At 37.1% G+C, this 15,191-nt stretch overlaps 1 protein-coding gene across 39 annotated transcripts in view; it reads right to left on the minus strand.

Moving 5' to 3' along the window:
• MGAT4C (MGAT4 family member C) overlaps positions 1-15,191 on the minus strand; it is a 325,269-nt gene that overhangs the window by 15,982 nt on the left and 294,096 nt on the right. For 36 of the 39 annotated variants that reach the window (XM_072923168.1, XM_072923178.1, XM_072923175.1 and 33 more), the window contains one exon: positions 1,693-1,846. The exons of 1 other annotated variant lie outside the window; for it this stretch is intronic. In XM_072923168.1, coding sequence (XP_072779269.1) covers positions 1,693-1,833 — 141 coding nt within the window. In that variant the 5' untranslated portion in view covers positions 1,834-1,846. Of the gene's footprint in view, positions 1-1,692; positions 1,847-2,722; positions 4,551-15,191 lie in introns of those variants that run through there. 2 more of the 39 variants (XM_072923179.1, XR_012053467.1) reach the window with 2 other exon arrangements.

Here is a 15,191-nt window from a genome sequence, read left to right on the forward strand (position 1 = left end):
CTCCAGGTCAGTTGTCTTCCCTCTACCAATTACCTTAATCCAGCAGAAGATTGGCTGCAGTTCAGAGAGCTTTTGGGGCTCTGAGGACTTTCAGATTTTCATTCCCTGAGGGAAACTGGTTAGCCTGCTGTGCTCAAAAGCTTTTCCCAAGTATATTTCTCTTCACCACAAACAGTGAAATTGCTCATCTTTTACCTCAGCAGAGAAAATACACTAGACATGGTGTGTTTGGAGCTGTCAGACAGGGTCAGGAAGTTTGAGAATAAAACTAAATAAATAAGCTGAAAAGTCAACATCCTAACACACTTGAAAAACACTTGATGGACCATAAAGGTATCAAGAGACCTGGGAAGAACTCTCAGGAGACTTGGCAAGAGACTTGGCTGAGAGCTGCATGAATGCAAACATGCCAGAACTGTGATGAGAGAAGCAATGAAAGACAGTGAATTTATAAAAGTGGGGTGGAGGGGGTGGTGGGCAGGGAAAGAGAAATTAAGAATAAGACATGGAGCCATCTGGGGAGCTGGAAAATAGGACAGGACTAGATTTCAAAAACAAGCCAAGAGGAACACCATTAGCAGTGATAATAAAAGCACTTTCAGAAACATCTGGGGGACTTTGAAGCAATTAGTGAACAGAGAAGAAATGTTAGGGAAAATGCCACTAGAAAAAAAAAGTGATAAGCCAGGTCAAATTTAATCATAACCAAGAAATGTTAAATAAATAAAAAACTGTAAAGCCTTTGTGTCAGACAAAGAAATATGTCTGTAATGGAGTAACATGCTACAAGAATGGGCTGTCATTTCAATGGCTGAAAAAGGTGCTAGCATAATTTTAATATTTTAAATCTTTAAAGTACTGTTATAAGTAACTTTATAATTATAATATTTTAAATTAAAATAATTATGACTGTATATATGGTTCTGATAAATAATGTAAGGATTTTACTATTTGTGTATTACACTTTTTGACGTACTATTATCTTTCTTTTCAGATGCAAATGAGATCAGAATTCACCATTCAAAATATTGGAAAATCCACACTGTTCCTATTCAATTCAAGATAAAGACAGACTATCTAGTCATATCACAATATAACAAATTCTGTTTAGTCATTTCACTATTTGCAAGATTCAATTTTCAACCATTATGTTTTTTACTGGGCCCAGTCCAATCTCCAAAGAACTGGAAATTCAATCCATTAATCAAGTCTCCAGGGCTCACTTGGCATTCAGCACTGAAACACCTCTAGGTTACACATAAACTGTAGAGTTATGCTATGTTGTCAGTAGTTTATTTGTTGAAATTCCTAATGTAAATATTTCCACAACTTTTTTCAAAATCAAAAACTTACATTAGGCTTCATTTGTCTAATTTTAATGCTGTAGCACTGAACCTATCAGAATAAAATCTGAGTTACAAAAAGTAGGAAAAACACAAAATAAACTCACTAAAACAAAATTATTTATCCAAGGTGCTTAAAGTAGATAGAATGGGTGTAATTTTTAAAAATAGTTTTATTTCTATAATAGCATTTAATGCAGTATTCAGAGGTGAGATTTGCAGTATATACTGAAAAACAAGCTCCCAGCTCACACAAATAGTTCAGATGTTGTTTATCCTCAACAATTCACCATTTTACTAGGGGTGTTTTACTGTTGTGTTGTTCCAGGATCACTTCTTCACAACTTACCAAAACATAACTATCCTCAATGTACAAGTTCATGAACAGCAAGCAAACAACAAGGATTCCTAAGAACGACACTGCTGATCGTTTCCGCAAGCATCTCATTTTATCACAATATTTCAAGTTGTGTCTCGTGAAGAACTGCATACGGTAGTGTCACCTATGAATAAAACCACAGTATTACAAGAATGCTCCACCTGATAAGCATGGCAACAACTAAACTTACCTTCAGATGTTATCAAATCCCTTCAAACATACATAGACTGAACTTTTAGGCAGAATTAATTTCACGTAATGATTGTCATCTTCAGGTTTAATATACAATTTTAACTATAAACTAAGCTTCCTTCTTTTTTTTTTTTTGGTGTCAGTAAAGAAAAAAACACATAGCCCCTGTCATATCCATTTTAAAGTGGGCATGCTGTGGCAGGAGTGCATCAACAGTTTAATTTGATATGCTTCACTGTCAGATCCCAGCTTGGTGGCTAGAGATGATTCTGGGCATTGCTCCCCCATGTGTCTGTGTCTCCGCTCAATGACAGGCCAGGTCAACAGGCAAGGAGGAAATTACTGTGTTACTCAGTGTTGTTACCAATAGAAGAATTCTGTCCGTCAGGCACAAATAAAGTACCTTCTCTGAAGCAAAAAAGCACTAGCAATGCATAACATCCCTTAGTATAACCTTTGTATCCTAGTGCAGAGGCCCAAGGCTAAGTGGAGGCATTATTTCCGTCTTCAGAAGAAAGGTGGGTGTCTACCTTAAACCAGACACATCTAAGCAGAGTATTGGGAAATCCTTACCAACCCAATTCGATAAATCAAATAAGGGTGACACAGAGATCATGAAGCCCCTCAGTATTTCTGGTCAAGATCAAGAAAGAGGACTGTCTAGTCATATCATAATGCTGCATATTCATTTTAGTCATTTTACTCTGGAAAACAAGATGAATACTGTTCTTGTCCACCAAATTGTAAGCACTAATCTGTGTAGGACTGTATGTGTTTGAAAAAGATTTGGCCCTAAATTAAAGATCTCACTGCCCAAACTCTGAGGGATTATTAGCAAAACACCAGACTATGAACTTATTATTTATGTATTATGTTCTTACTCATATTTTGATTATTTTCCACAGCAGTTTATGATTTTTAATTGAATTTAATGTGTAGAAGTTAAATACAAATAAAGAATTTAAAGCTAGCCTGTGTAAAGCACTAAAAACCACTACACATGCAATGGTTAAACCCTGCACTTAAATGCCTTCATTTTTGAAAGTGTACATCTACACTGATACAAAATAGGACATATTAGGAGTTCCATAAATGATTTGTCATGTCACATACAAAATTTTCTGTCCTAATAACAAAAAACCTACCAAGCACAAAATCCAATGTATATTTGTTTTGCCAAACTGAATAAACACATTTAACAATATAAAATATGAATCCATTAGACTCTAGAGAACCAGGAGGTAAGTACATAAAATATTTGTAATGCAATTAGTAATTGCAAGGAATCTATAGATTTGAAATGAACTGCAGTAAATGGGGCTGATTGTGCAGAGAATGTTTTTATATTCACTATGTTGAGAATAAAACCAATTTACAGGTTGCATGAAGAAAAAAAAGGAAACAGTAACAATACACATTTTTGTCTGTCTTTATTTAGGGTGGGTTGAATTACAAAAACCTGATTATTTTGAAGCTGAAAACTCTAGTGTAGATATTTTTTTAAGTTACACCAAAGATTTAATTTTTCTTAATATCTAAGGACATTGGAAATAAACCTGAGGAAGGAGGTGCTGGGGGCATGAATGCCTAAAAACATAAAGCCTCCCTGTACCCCTGCAACTCACTGTGACAGCACAGTGGTTGCTAGTTGTCTGAGGATTCCAGCAAGCTGCTGTGGAAACGAGAGGTTGCCCCTGTTTTAGAAAAGACTGTGTTACACATACAATTTGGATTTCATTTTTATTTCATTCTCTTTTTTTGGTCCCCTTCTCCCCTGCCCCCTCCCTTCTTCTTCTCACAGTACAATTACTGATTTTCAATCCACTACACTCTTTTAAAAACCAATCAGAGGATGACTGGATGGTTTAAATACTGACACTTCTCATATTAGTGGCATTAACTATCCTGGCTATTGAAAATGCAGTTAGTCTGGGTTAGGGTGCTTGCAGTCATTGTCAGCATATCACATTTCCCTTGGGTTTAAAAAATGAACAAACAAACAAAAAAACCCCAAACAAACTCGGAAACAAAGAAATAAATGTGGTTTTCTCAGTCACAGGATGAATGTATGTGACATATTTGCTGGCTGGACTGTGGTGTTACACAGGGCCCCCATCTTTGCCCTGAGCCACCTGTCTGAAGTCCCCAAGGGTGAGGAAGGGCTTAGAACTGTATTTCCTGGACATACTGTATTAGATCGTTCCCGTGTTGGTTTAGGAATAAATATAGAGGGGATTATATAGGTGAAGCTAGAGGAGCTGTCATGACTAAAACTGATGTACACAGAGAGAGGAGGGCACAGCACAGTCACGCTCACTGCTAGCGCTGGTCGCACACGAAGCCATTGCATCACTGGCTTGCACATGGAAACATCTGGAAGCACAACATCGTGCCAGCGGGGGCTGTTTGTTCATCCGATCTCTTGGTAGGTCCATATCAGCTAAAGGCAGGGAAGGGAGGAACGCCCCAAGGCGGCGGTCTGGGCGGATGCGGTCCCGGCGGAGGCTGTGACACCGCGGGTGGCACCAGGTGGCAGCGCAGCCCCGCCCGTGCCAGCCCCGCCTGCTGCTCGCCGCTGTCCCCGGCCAGGCTCCGCTGGAGCTGCTGCCTGACCGCCTTACGCCGTGAGCCTTTGGCTAAGAACGCGCCCAGAACCATACATTTTGAACAGAAAAAAAAAAAAAAAAAAAAAAAAAAAAGAAAATCTTACCTTTTTTTTTTCTTTTTTTTTTTCTTTTTTTTTTTTTTGGTTATGTCTTCAATTCATAATTCAATTCTGAAGGCACAGCTTTGTTTGAAGATTTTATGCCTTCATTATTCATGCACAATTAAGTAGCTATTAGAATGGTATAAATGCAATTTGTTCCATAAAGCTGGCATTAAACAGTTAAACAAAATAATTAATAAACATGCATAAATTATAAATATTTTCCTTTTCAGATGAGATATGTTGCTTTCCTCAGTCTCTAGAGAGGGAACTTGTAAGACCACAGATCTGCATGTACATGTATGTGCTGCTATCAGACCTACATGTGCAGTTTTACATGGTAATATGTAATTGTAATTCCTTTGACTTTTTAAAACAATAAACAGTGAAGAGGTGGTGAGCCAAAAAATACAATGATATGCCTTTACAGTAGGTAGATGCTGTTCTTTATAGGATCTACAAAGATGTGAAATCTCTGTTAAAGGTCAAGAATTGATTTTCACATGATACTGGGAGGTTTTCTCTTGCAGAATTTGCAACACTCAGAAGAATTTTAAATTTCTTTTTTAAAAAAGTAAATCCCAAATGAAAGAGACCAAAAATTGAAATTAAAATATTTAAATTTATTAAAATTTTAAAACAAATTTCAATTTGGATTTCAATATGGTGATTCCCAAAAGGAAAAAATGACATAAAGATTTTTTTTTCCTTATTTTCCTTTTTTCAGGGGAAAATACTTTTTTTTTGCCATCCGAAGAATCATTTCTCTAGGTCACATTCATGTACACTCACTCTGGTAAACCATTTCATATATGATCCATTCTAGTTCTTCATCACATTCTGATAATACTAGGGATCTGTGCTTTGTCCTGCTTTTAGAGATTATCACTTATTTTCTTTACATATTTCCTCCATAAACAGATGAAAAGGCCCTGTGGTGTTACTTTACCCTTAAGGATGCCTGCACAAGTTAGGGATTTAGATTTACCTAACCAGTACAGTTAATCTGCTTGTATCTACAGCTGTACAGGGGAGGAGCAACAAGGTCATCTTTGTATTATATTCTGGTCTGCTTGAGTGCTGTGCCCCAGCATCTCAAAAAAAAAAGTTGCTTATTTAGAGAGGCATTGATGGCTGTGAGAAATAGCAACTAAATTATTTCAATAGTTTCAAACGAGGCATTTCTTTTTTTTTCATTTTTTCATTATCATTGTTTTTTGGAAGGCTGCACACATTATCTCAAGAATTGCATTCAGTTATCTTTATAAAGTCACAAAGGAAACAGGTCCAAAAAAAAAAGGAAAAGCCCCAAAACAATCCAGATTTTTTTACATGGTTATTATTACATTTTGCATGTACCATGATTTTCTTATGCAAGAGTAACAAAAACAAATCCTAAATTGTGATGTAGAATTGAGCTACAGAGGGCATTGTACTAGAGAATTGTAAACAATAGGCTGTTCCAGGGGGCTCAGATAGACCCCAGGCAGATTCACTGCCTTACTGAAAGCCTGAATGTACACATAAAATGTTTAAGGCTGACAGGCAGGATGTTCACTGCCACTGGCAGCAGGGGAATAAAAACTAGTTTGAAGAAAAGGAAAGTTTAACTCAGAATGAAGCTAAGAAATCCAGAGGAGCTCAGGTTTTAAACTAGCCATAAGCAGATTGTGTGGCTCCACATGCTCAAATAAATGGTTTAAAGATTATTACATCGTCTGAAATCCGAGTTCTAGATACAGGAGGTTAAAAAATGAAGATGTATTAATAGGCAGATTACTCAAAAGTGACACTGATAAAAGGATGGGCAAAAGAAGTAGGTTTTAGAAAAGAATTTGAAAGGTGTCATTATCCTTGATTCACAGAAAGTGAGAGATTATTTCAAACACTAATGTAGCATACAGATCCAAACAGTTTTGGAAAAGGGATCAGAGTTTGGGAGGAAACTGATGATTCAGCTGAGGCAAGTTACTGAACAATGCAGAAAAGTCAAGAGCTTAAATTCAAAGCAGGTGTTGGTGGATGAAGTGTCTTTCCTGTCTGACAGCTTTAGAGTGATATAAAATGGAGTCACAAAACTCTGGCTGTAACAGTCTGAGCAAAATGTAGAGCATTTCTTCTGGCATGGAAGAGTCAAGTCTAATCAAGGGGAAGAGATGACTAAGAAATATGATGTTGCATTGACTTAGATGGTAGAGCACTATCTAATCCATCATTGGATGGATGGCTGTATACCACTGGATATATTTTATCAAGTAAATTGTAGTGTAAAATATGAGGTTTAGAAAAATGATATAGACAGAGAGTTAATGGCATGTGGAAAAAGGCTGGAAGATAAGAAAAACATAACGAAGAAACATGAAATAACCCTGAATTTCTGCTCTACAGAGACAAAGCAGAGTAAAAATGGCACTGGCATGAAGAGGGAAGAAACAGGTAACTGTGACATCCAGGGAGGTTGAGATTAGAAGCTTTTAGAGATACAGGAGTGGGGTATAAGTCTGCATCAGAAATACAGGGAGAAATCCAGTCCATTGAAAATAGTGCTGGGCATCATTCAGAGAAGAGACTTTTTAGAAAGGTGAGGATAGACATTAAGTCACATATATACCCAGTAGATTTTATCCATTGACTCATTAATTAATGAAAGGAATACATGAACACAAGTATTGATAGATTCAAAAGAAGACAAAACTTAAATGAATAGCTGTCACACAGTGCATTTATACAGTATGAGAGTACTGGGTTTATGAGAAGATACAGGCTATCAGATAAACTAAATTCCTTGATTCTATTAGGGACCAGCAAGAATAAACTAGAGGGACATCCTGATGTGAAGATACTTCAGCTCTCAGTCCCTTCACCCAGGTCAGAGACCATATGAGCTAATGTCTCAGCAACACTTCCTCCATGTGTTAACTTATACCTCAATGTCCCACAGCCTTCGAGGTTTAGAGCTAAGGGCTTGTCAAGTGCCACAGACAACCCTTTTTTAATAGAATTGCACTGAGACAGAGACAAACATCTTTTGGGGATAAAGAAAATGAACAGAAATGTTTTACCAAAGCTGACTAATCTTGATTAAAAGAGTTTCATCTGATGAAAAGAGATTCTGATGAAATCAGTTCATGGTTTTCTCATCAGCACACTCTGTAGCCTCACACAATAGAGAGGTCAGTGGCTTTTTCAGAGAACTGCAAAATTACAGAAAGGTTGAGGCTGAAAGGAACCTTTAGAAGTCATCTGTTCCACTCTCTGCATCTGTGTAGTGCCACCTGGAACCAGGTGCCCTCGGTCGTGTCCAGACAGCTTTTGAATATAGGCAAGGAGTGAGACCCACACATTCTCTGGGCAGCATGTGCCAGTATTCTGTCATCCTCACAGTAAATGATGTTCAGAAGAACCTCCTGTGTTACAATTTGTGCCCATTAACTCTGTCCTGTCACTGGGCACTGCTGGCTCTGTTTTCTTTGTATTGTCCATTCAGATATTCACATACAGTGTAAGATTCCTTCTGAGCCTCATCTTCTCCAGACTTAACTGTCCCAGCTGTCTCAATATTTTCCTACAGCAAAGATGCTCCAATTCCTTAAACATCCTCAGGTCCCTTCCTTGGACTGTTTGGCATGTCCATGTCTCTCCTGTACCGGGGAGCTGGGAACAGAGTACAACACTCTAGGAGTGGCCTCACCAGAGCCAAGTACAGCACAACCCTTGACCTGCTGGCAGTGCTTTGTCTGAGGAGCCCAGGATGCCTTTTACCTTTATGTGAGTCAGCACAGGCAGGATGCAGGAACAAACATAAAATTATCAACAAGATGCACAGAGTACATTAATTTTTGTTATCCACCAACTGGGGATCCTCAAAACAGCACCCAGGAACACAAAGAGAGATGCAGGCACTGTAGAGCTTGGTCCATGCTAGAGGGTCCCTGAACCTGCTGGTTTTGCCTGTGTATCAGGGGTTTGCACAGGCATAATTTACCACACTGCTTGATCTTTCTTGCAGCAGAGAATAAATCTCCAGAGTGTTTGATAGGGTGTCTCTAAGCCTATCACAGGCCTATATTATCTAAACACAGATGTTCTGCTTGTCAAACACACAAGGCTAAAAAGCAATTAATATGATATATGTGTTCTTTGACACCCCAGCTGTAAGTCACTTGTGCGTGTTTACAATACTCCTTGCCAATTTTGTTATTTCCCCACAGTCTTTGCTGCAAGGGCACATTACTGGCTCTTCTTCAAATTCATGTCAGCTGTGGCTGCCAGGTCCTCTTCTGTTAAGCTGCTTTCCAGCTGGGTGGTGCCCAGCATATATTGGTATAAGGGGTTGTTATTAGTGCAGGATTTTGAACTTCTCCTTGTTGACACCTGAGGTTCCTGTCAGCCCAATTCTCCAGCCTGTCAAGGTCCCTTTCAGTTGCAGCACGGTTGTGTGTCATATCAGCCACTCCTCCCAGTTTTGTGTCATCTACAATCATTTAGTCATTTGTAAACCTGATGTGGAGCAAAAGGCCTCACCTAAAAAAACCCGAAGAGCCTCCATACATTTGCATATATATGTGACTAATTTCAACCTATTATTTAATGTAACATTAACCCTAAAGGGGGGTTCTTACCGAGTTCTGACAATAATTCTCCATCCTTATCTTCCTTTACAGTGTTTGTGGCTTGTAAGAAGGCAGCACCAGAGATACACAACCCTGAGAGATTTTATCTGATTAGGAATGAGTGCCATTTTTTGTGATAAGTATTCACTTCTGAGGAGATACCCTTGGTGTCGGATATAAAGGATCTATGTCAAGTATTGAAATATGGTTTTACCTGTCTTCCTTACATATTTGCTTCACAAAGCTTAGATAATGATATGAATCTGGGGAACACTGCAAAGATCAAAAAAGTAATTTTTTTAATATGGTAACTTCCAAATATTTTTATTACATTTTTTAAATTAATGGCATGGTTGAGTCCTTTAACATCTACTCAGAAGACTAGGTTTAACTTTTTCAGAAGAGGAAAAAAAGTCCATTTAGAAAGTTGGCTAACTTTTAAGGACCAACTGTCCAACTCGTGAGATTCTACCATATAATTGGATATTTGCACAAAGCCATGTATCTGTGAAGGTCATGGTGCCCCTGGGAAATAAAGTAAAATAGATTAGAAAATTAAATGCCAAGAATTTTTTTTTCACTGGCCATATTACTAATTTGTTTATAAGACAAAATTTTCATTAAGACTTTCCAACGAGCACCCAGACATCAACTTCCTGGTCAATAAAATAACTCGTTTTTAGAGAAGGCTTAGAAAACTATGTGTATGTGTGGGACCAACAATACTTCAGTAAATTTTGATGAATAATATATATATATAAGATGAAAAAAAAATTCTTTACAAAATGCTGTATTTGTTAGTCTTTTCTTTTAATGTTTTGTGTCTACATCTATTGCCACATCCAAAATATACTTTTTTAATAATTTTTTTTCAACAGAAGCAATCCAATGTGTGGACAAAATGCATCCAAAATTTGTCATCTTCTCCTTTGATTTTGCAGCCAGACTAACTAGCAGAAACCCAACCTATACTTCCAAAACTGTTCACGAGTTCAAAACCTGGTAGGCTTGATTGCATTAGTTTGTTTTTTAACAAGAAAGAACTAAAATTATTTTTGCTGTTGAGTGGACTGGGTTATTTATGGAATAATCTGGCCTTGATCAATTACATTAATTGATGTTGACTGTGTAAGGAAGGAAGATGATTTTAGAGGTACCTAAAATCTGCAAGGTTATCTTGTAGACTAATGCAATTTGATCCTAAGCAGGATATGTAGTGGGAGGGATAAATAACTCTGTTGTCAGTATCAGCACTGCTTTTGCCTTCTGAGTTAATATTAGTTTAGAGACCTTGTGCATAAATCCTTCAAAAAAGAGGGGTAGACCAGGTGCACTAGCAGCATCCAACTGCAAGGATGATGAATTCAACTTTAATGATCAAATTTTCCACAGACTTCATAAAAGTGGCTCTAGGCAGAGTGAAAAGAGACCTTGGATGAATAGCTTCATGCCAAGCTAACAGGCATTTCAGATCCATGAAGCTGAGTAGCATGGGATCTCTGCAAGCACACTGACTTATCTAAAGCTGCCTTCAGTGAGCACGGCCATGCTACCCTTTATCTCTGCGACCTGTCAAGTAAAACTAGTTCAATTTGAGAAGGGAACATCTTTCCAAATCCTGTGCCTGTGGAAATCTCTACTATTCAGTGAGCAGCTGAAGCCTGATTTCATTGAAATGATGCACCATTATTCAAAGGGATAGTGGAGGAGGAGAAGGTGTTACTACCTCTGTCTTGCAGCAGATTGGTTTCCCATTTTTCTAGGAGATGTTTAATTCATTTTACTTCTAGGTTAAATTTATGTTTTTGTAGCATTATGTTTGGTGGTATGTGTTAGGTTGTGACAGGGATAATTTTGTAACCTAAACAAAAAACTTTCCCCCTTGTCTTTCTTGAAAATGAAACAGGGCAAAACTGAAGAAAAAAACATCAACAAAATAGCTGGATGATATAACCAGCTTATCAGGTGTGCCAAATAGATTTTTTATCCTTACCACGTGTCAAACCTGATGATCAATAAAGGCTTGAATTACTTTTTCCACTAATCTATATTTCAGTTATTATAAATAAACTCAAGTCATGGCAATAAAATACTACTAGTTATCAAGGTTTCTAATACAAAAATATATTTCTAAATTCCTTATTTTTCCAAATAAATTATTAAATAATCAAAGCCTAGTAGCAGAGGGTGAATAAATCTTTAATAAATATATTTGATGGCTTCTTCTTGAGTGTTTTAAGGTAAACTTCCAATCCACTTTTCCTCTGAAGAAGCTCTGAAATATTTTTTCACATTAGTGACTGAAGACTCTTTCATGTATCTTAAATAATATCAATATATAAAAATAAGATTAATAAATAAACCTGTTATTTCAATTAAATTCAATACATGGACAGGAAGGAATTTCTCACTATATGGTCAAAAATAAGATCAATAAATCTAAATGTGCACTTTCAACATCTGTTTGATCTCATTTTTACAATGCCAGCATTGTAATGCCAGCAGCTACAGTTTTGTTTGGAAAGAAAAGAGAATTTTAGAGTTTGGGGAAAAGAAAGTACTATAAAATTGTTTCTCACTAGAAAATACATTTCTTTGCAAGTGAAGTTCAAACAAGACCAACTAATAAATTAAACTTTTAGTTGGACCTGGGTACTAGGAACAAAGTGTAGCATTTTTAGTAAGAAGAAAAGCAAGCAGAATATCCAGAGTATCTTAAAGTAAAAATAAAAAGAACAGAAATAAAATCTCCATGGAAAGTTAAAAATAATTTCCTGTTTATTTTATATTTTTCATCACTTCTTAGATTTGCCCCTTGTAGGTACACTAGCTCTCTTATTTTTAAATACCTCTGAAATGCAGAAATAATTTTAATGGTGAGTCTTATGTAATGACGTGTTCCACTTTGCTCAGACTGGTTCCTTTAGAACACCAACCTTGCCATATCCTTCTGAATCACCTTTTGTAGAGGCTTCTCACCACCAGTGAGAGCTCGGTGAAAGCAAAAGTCTAACTCAACATTGGCAAGAAAAACTGTTGGAAATGCTCATAAAATCTCAGTACCTTATGTTTTTCTAATGAATTACAATGTGAATAGATTTAGTGAACCTCAAGGAAAAGGGACATGGCATCTTTTCAAATAAGACTTTTAGGAATGACTACAACAGAAGAACACATAATAACTTTATTGACAGATGCACAAAGTTCCTGAGGTGATACTTTCAGGCCACTGCTCCACTACTGATTGTTGGGTGATATATCTATTGGATATATCAATGTCCCATTGTTTGAGAACTACTTGGAGTTGTGCTTCATTGTTTTTTTAAAATTATATTTCTTGGCCAAACACAGACACCTAAGCTAGTCACACTTAGTCTCCTTTGTAGCCAATGAAGAAAAGTATTTCTAAACCCTGATTCATCTCACTAAAATACTATTTTCTAAAGTACATCAGATGAGCTGTGCCCCTAAAATGCTCATTTCTATTCACTGGCTACAAAAACAGCCTGAGATATCATACCCAGTTACACAAAGGGAGGAATTCCTTTAACATTACCTTAGTAATTTCTTTTTGCTTCCTTTTAAAGCACAGCACACAATCAATAAGCCACCGTCTCTATCTCCAAAACATGAAACTATAGTACAGACTTACACCTATCCTCAGAAATGTCTTAATTCTACAATAACACAAGGCCACATTCTCCATCATGCCCGTCTATGGCACTATAGCTGGTACATCTTGTCTGCAGTAGACTGCTACAAGTTTCCCTCCATTAAAATCTCAAGTGTGGTTGTCTATCCCAAGATAGCTCCCTTTGTGTATTTCACAAATCAGTTCTCTGACTCCAGGTATCTGACTCTGCAGCTTCCCCCCCTGGCTTTATCCAGAACATGGTTTTGCTGTTTCTGGAGTGTCCATTCAATAGATTCATCACAGTACAGCACACAGCAGACAGACTATTAGCTGCATGCCACACAGTAGGTACCTATTGCATTACTGCAGGATATATGTAAGTTGAAAGAGATACCCATTGAAGAGCTTAACAGTCACAGTGGACCCATGCCTTTAAATTGTGTTAATGGGGGAACTTATTTTAGGTGGAATAAGTTTTATGAATAGCAGGACAGTAAGTCAGAGAGCTGTTTCATTTCCACGCATTATGGGGTATTCAACCTACGTACTGGGTCTGGCTGAGATGGAGTTCATCTTCCCACAGCAGCTCTCACAGTACTGTTTTTTGCATTGGTAGCTAGAAAGGTGCTGATAATACACCAGATTTTGTTTTTTTTCCTTTTGGCTACTGCTGAGCAGCACTGGCACAGCACCAAGGCTGTCTCTCAACATTCAGTAGGATGGGGGTGGGAAAAATGCTGGGAAAGGACACAAATAGGCCAGCTGACCCAAACTGATCAAAGGGATACTCTGTACCATATGATGTCAGGTCAGATATAAAAGGTAAGGAAAGGAGGAAGAAGGGGAGCATTCATTATTTACAATGTTTGCCTTCTGGAACAAGTGATATGTTCCTGCATGCTGAAGCCCTGCTTTCTGGCTGCAAGCTGTGTGAGAATATGCTTTTTAATGGAAGCTCTAAAGACCATAGATGCATCTTCATCAACTGCAGGCACAATGTCCTTGGGAAATAAATTATTCACAGTATTGCTGATGATCAATATTTTTCAAATGTAAATATTTAGCAACGAACTTTTATCACGGGTTCTTCTGTCTGTGGATTAGGGAAGTGGGACTAAACATATCTGCAAATGAAGCCAAGCAAGCATAGAGCAACTTGCTGTTTGTATATTGCCAATATGAGACTCAAATATATAACGGTAGTAAATTAGAGGAAAATGACTGAATTGACTGTAAGTGGAAAATCAGGCAGATAGTTGGCTTCTTTTGTTTTAAGTTTACAGTTGTTAATTTTATATGAATCCTTAATGCAGATAATAAGAACAGGAAGAATAATGAAGGGGAAAAGCCTAAAATTCTGGCTTTCATAGTTGTCAATCCTTGATTGAAATTAATATGGTAGTAAGAGGGGATTATGTACTAGAACATTTTTAGAATTCTTTGCTGGCAAAATTTCTGCATGTTTGTGCTTGGGATATTTTTAATGCTTCACCATGAGTTTTAGAAGTAGACACTTCAAGAACAGCTGTGAAGTTACATGGAAAAAGATGTGATTGCTTTTCATTCTTCCTGGTGACTTCCAGAACATGAAACAAAAAGCCAGAATGCTTTTTAGGTGCCATCAGCTCTCAGTATGACATAGTATCTAATAGCTGCTCAGGACGTATGCAGTATAATTTTTATACTTGGACTTAGGAGAAATATAAGATTTTCAATATTAATAACATTTTTATACTATCGAAGCTCTAATCACCATTGAGACTGTACTATAAAACTAACATTTTCTGCTTCACTTTCTAATATATCTGGACTGTAGATATCAGCCTAGGCTTTTAATATTCTGTCAACCTCTGACTGTACAAATCCTATAACATCAACATGATATAACCTTGTAATATCATTAAATGAAATAGCATCTCTCTGTGATTCCACTGAGCTCTGTCAATATTTTAACATGATACTTGAAAAGTTGGTTTGCTGCCTAAAATAAGGGTATTCCAGCAAGTTTGTGTGCACTAAAGAGCCTAGTTATTTTTTAGTCTAGCTACAGAAATGAAGATGATTAGAAATAAATTGCATATTATACATTACCTGCATTTTTCTGTTTTTTATTTTGCATGAGTGTTTCTTGTTCTGTAGCTCAGTAAGTACACAGTGATTTTGTATTGCTTGTTGTTTCTGTTAAACTACATGACAATGCAATTTGTGTTTTTATACTGGCTTAGAGTGTGCAATGGCTTATAAAGAAGTGCACAAATGTAAAATATTTCAGTAATTAGATCACAGAATGGCTTAGAAATCATCTAGTCCCAAGCTCCCATGG

The sequence above is a fragment of the Taeniopygia guttata genome, chromosome 1A (genome assembly GCF_048771995.1).
Source record: "Taeniopygia guttata chromosome 1A, bTaeGut7.mat, whole genome shotgun sequence".
NCBI classification, from domain to species: domain Eukaryota; kingdom Metazoa; phylum Chordata; class Aves; order Passeriformes; family Estrildidae; genus Taeniopygia; species Taeniopygia guttata.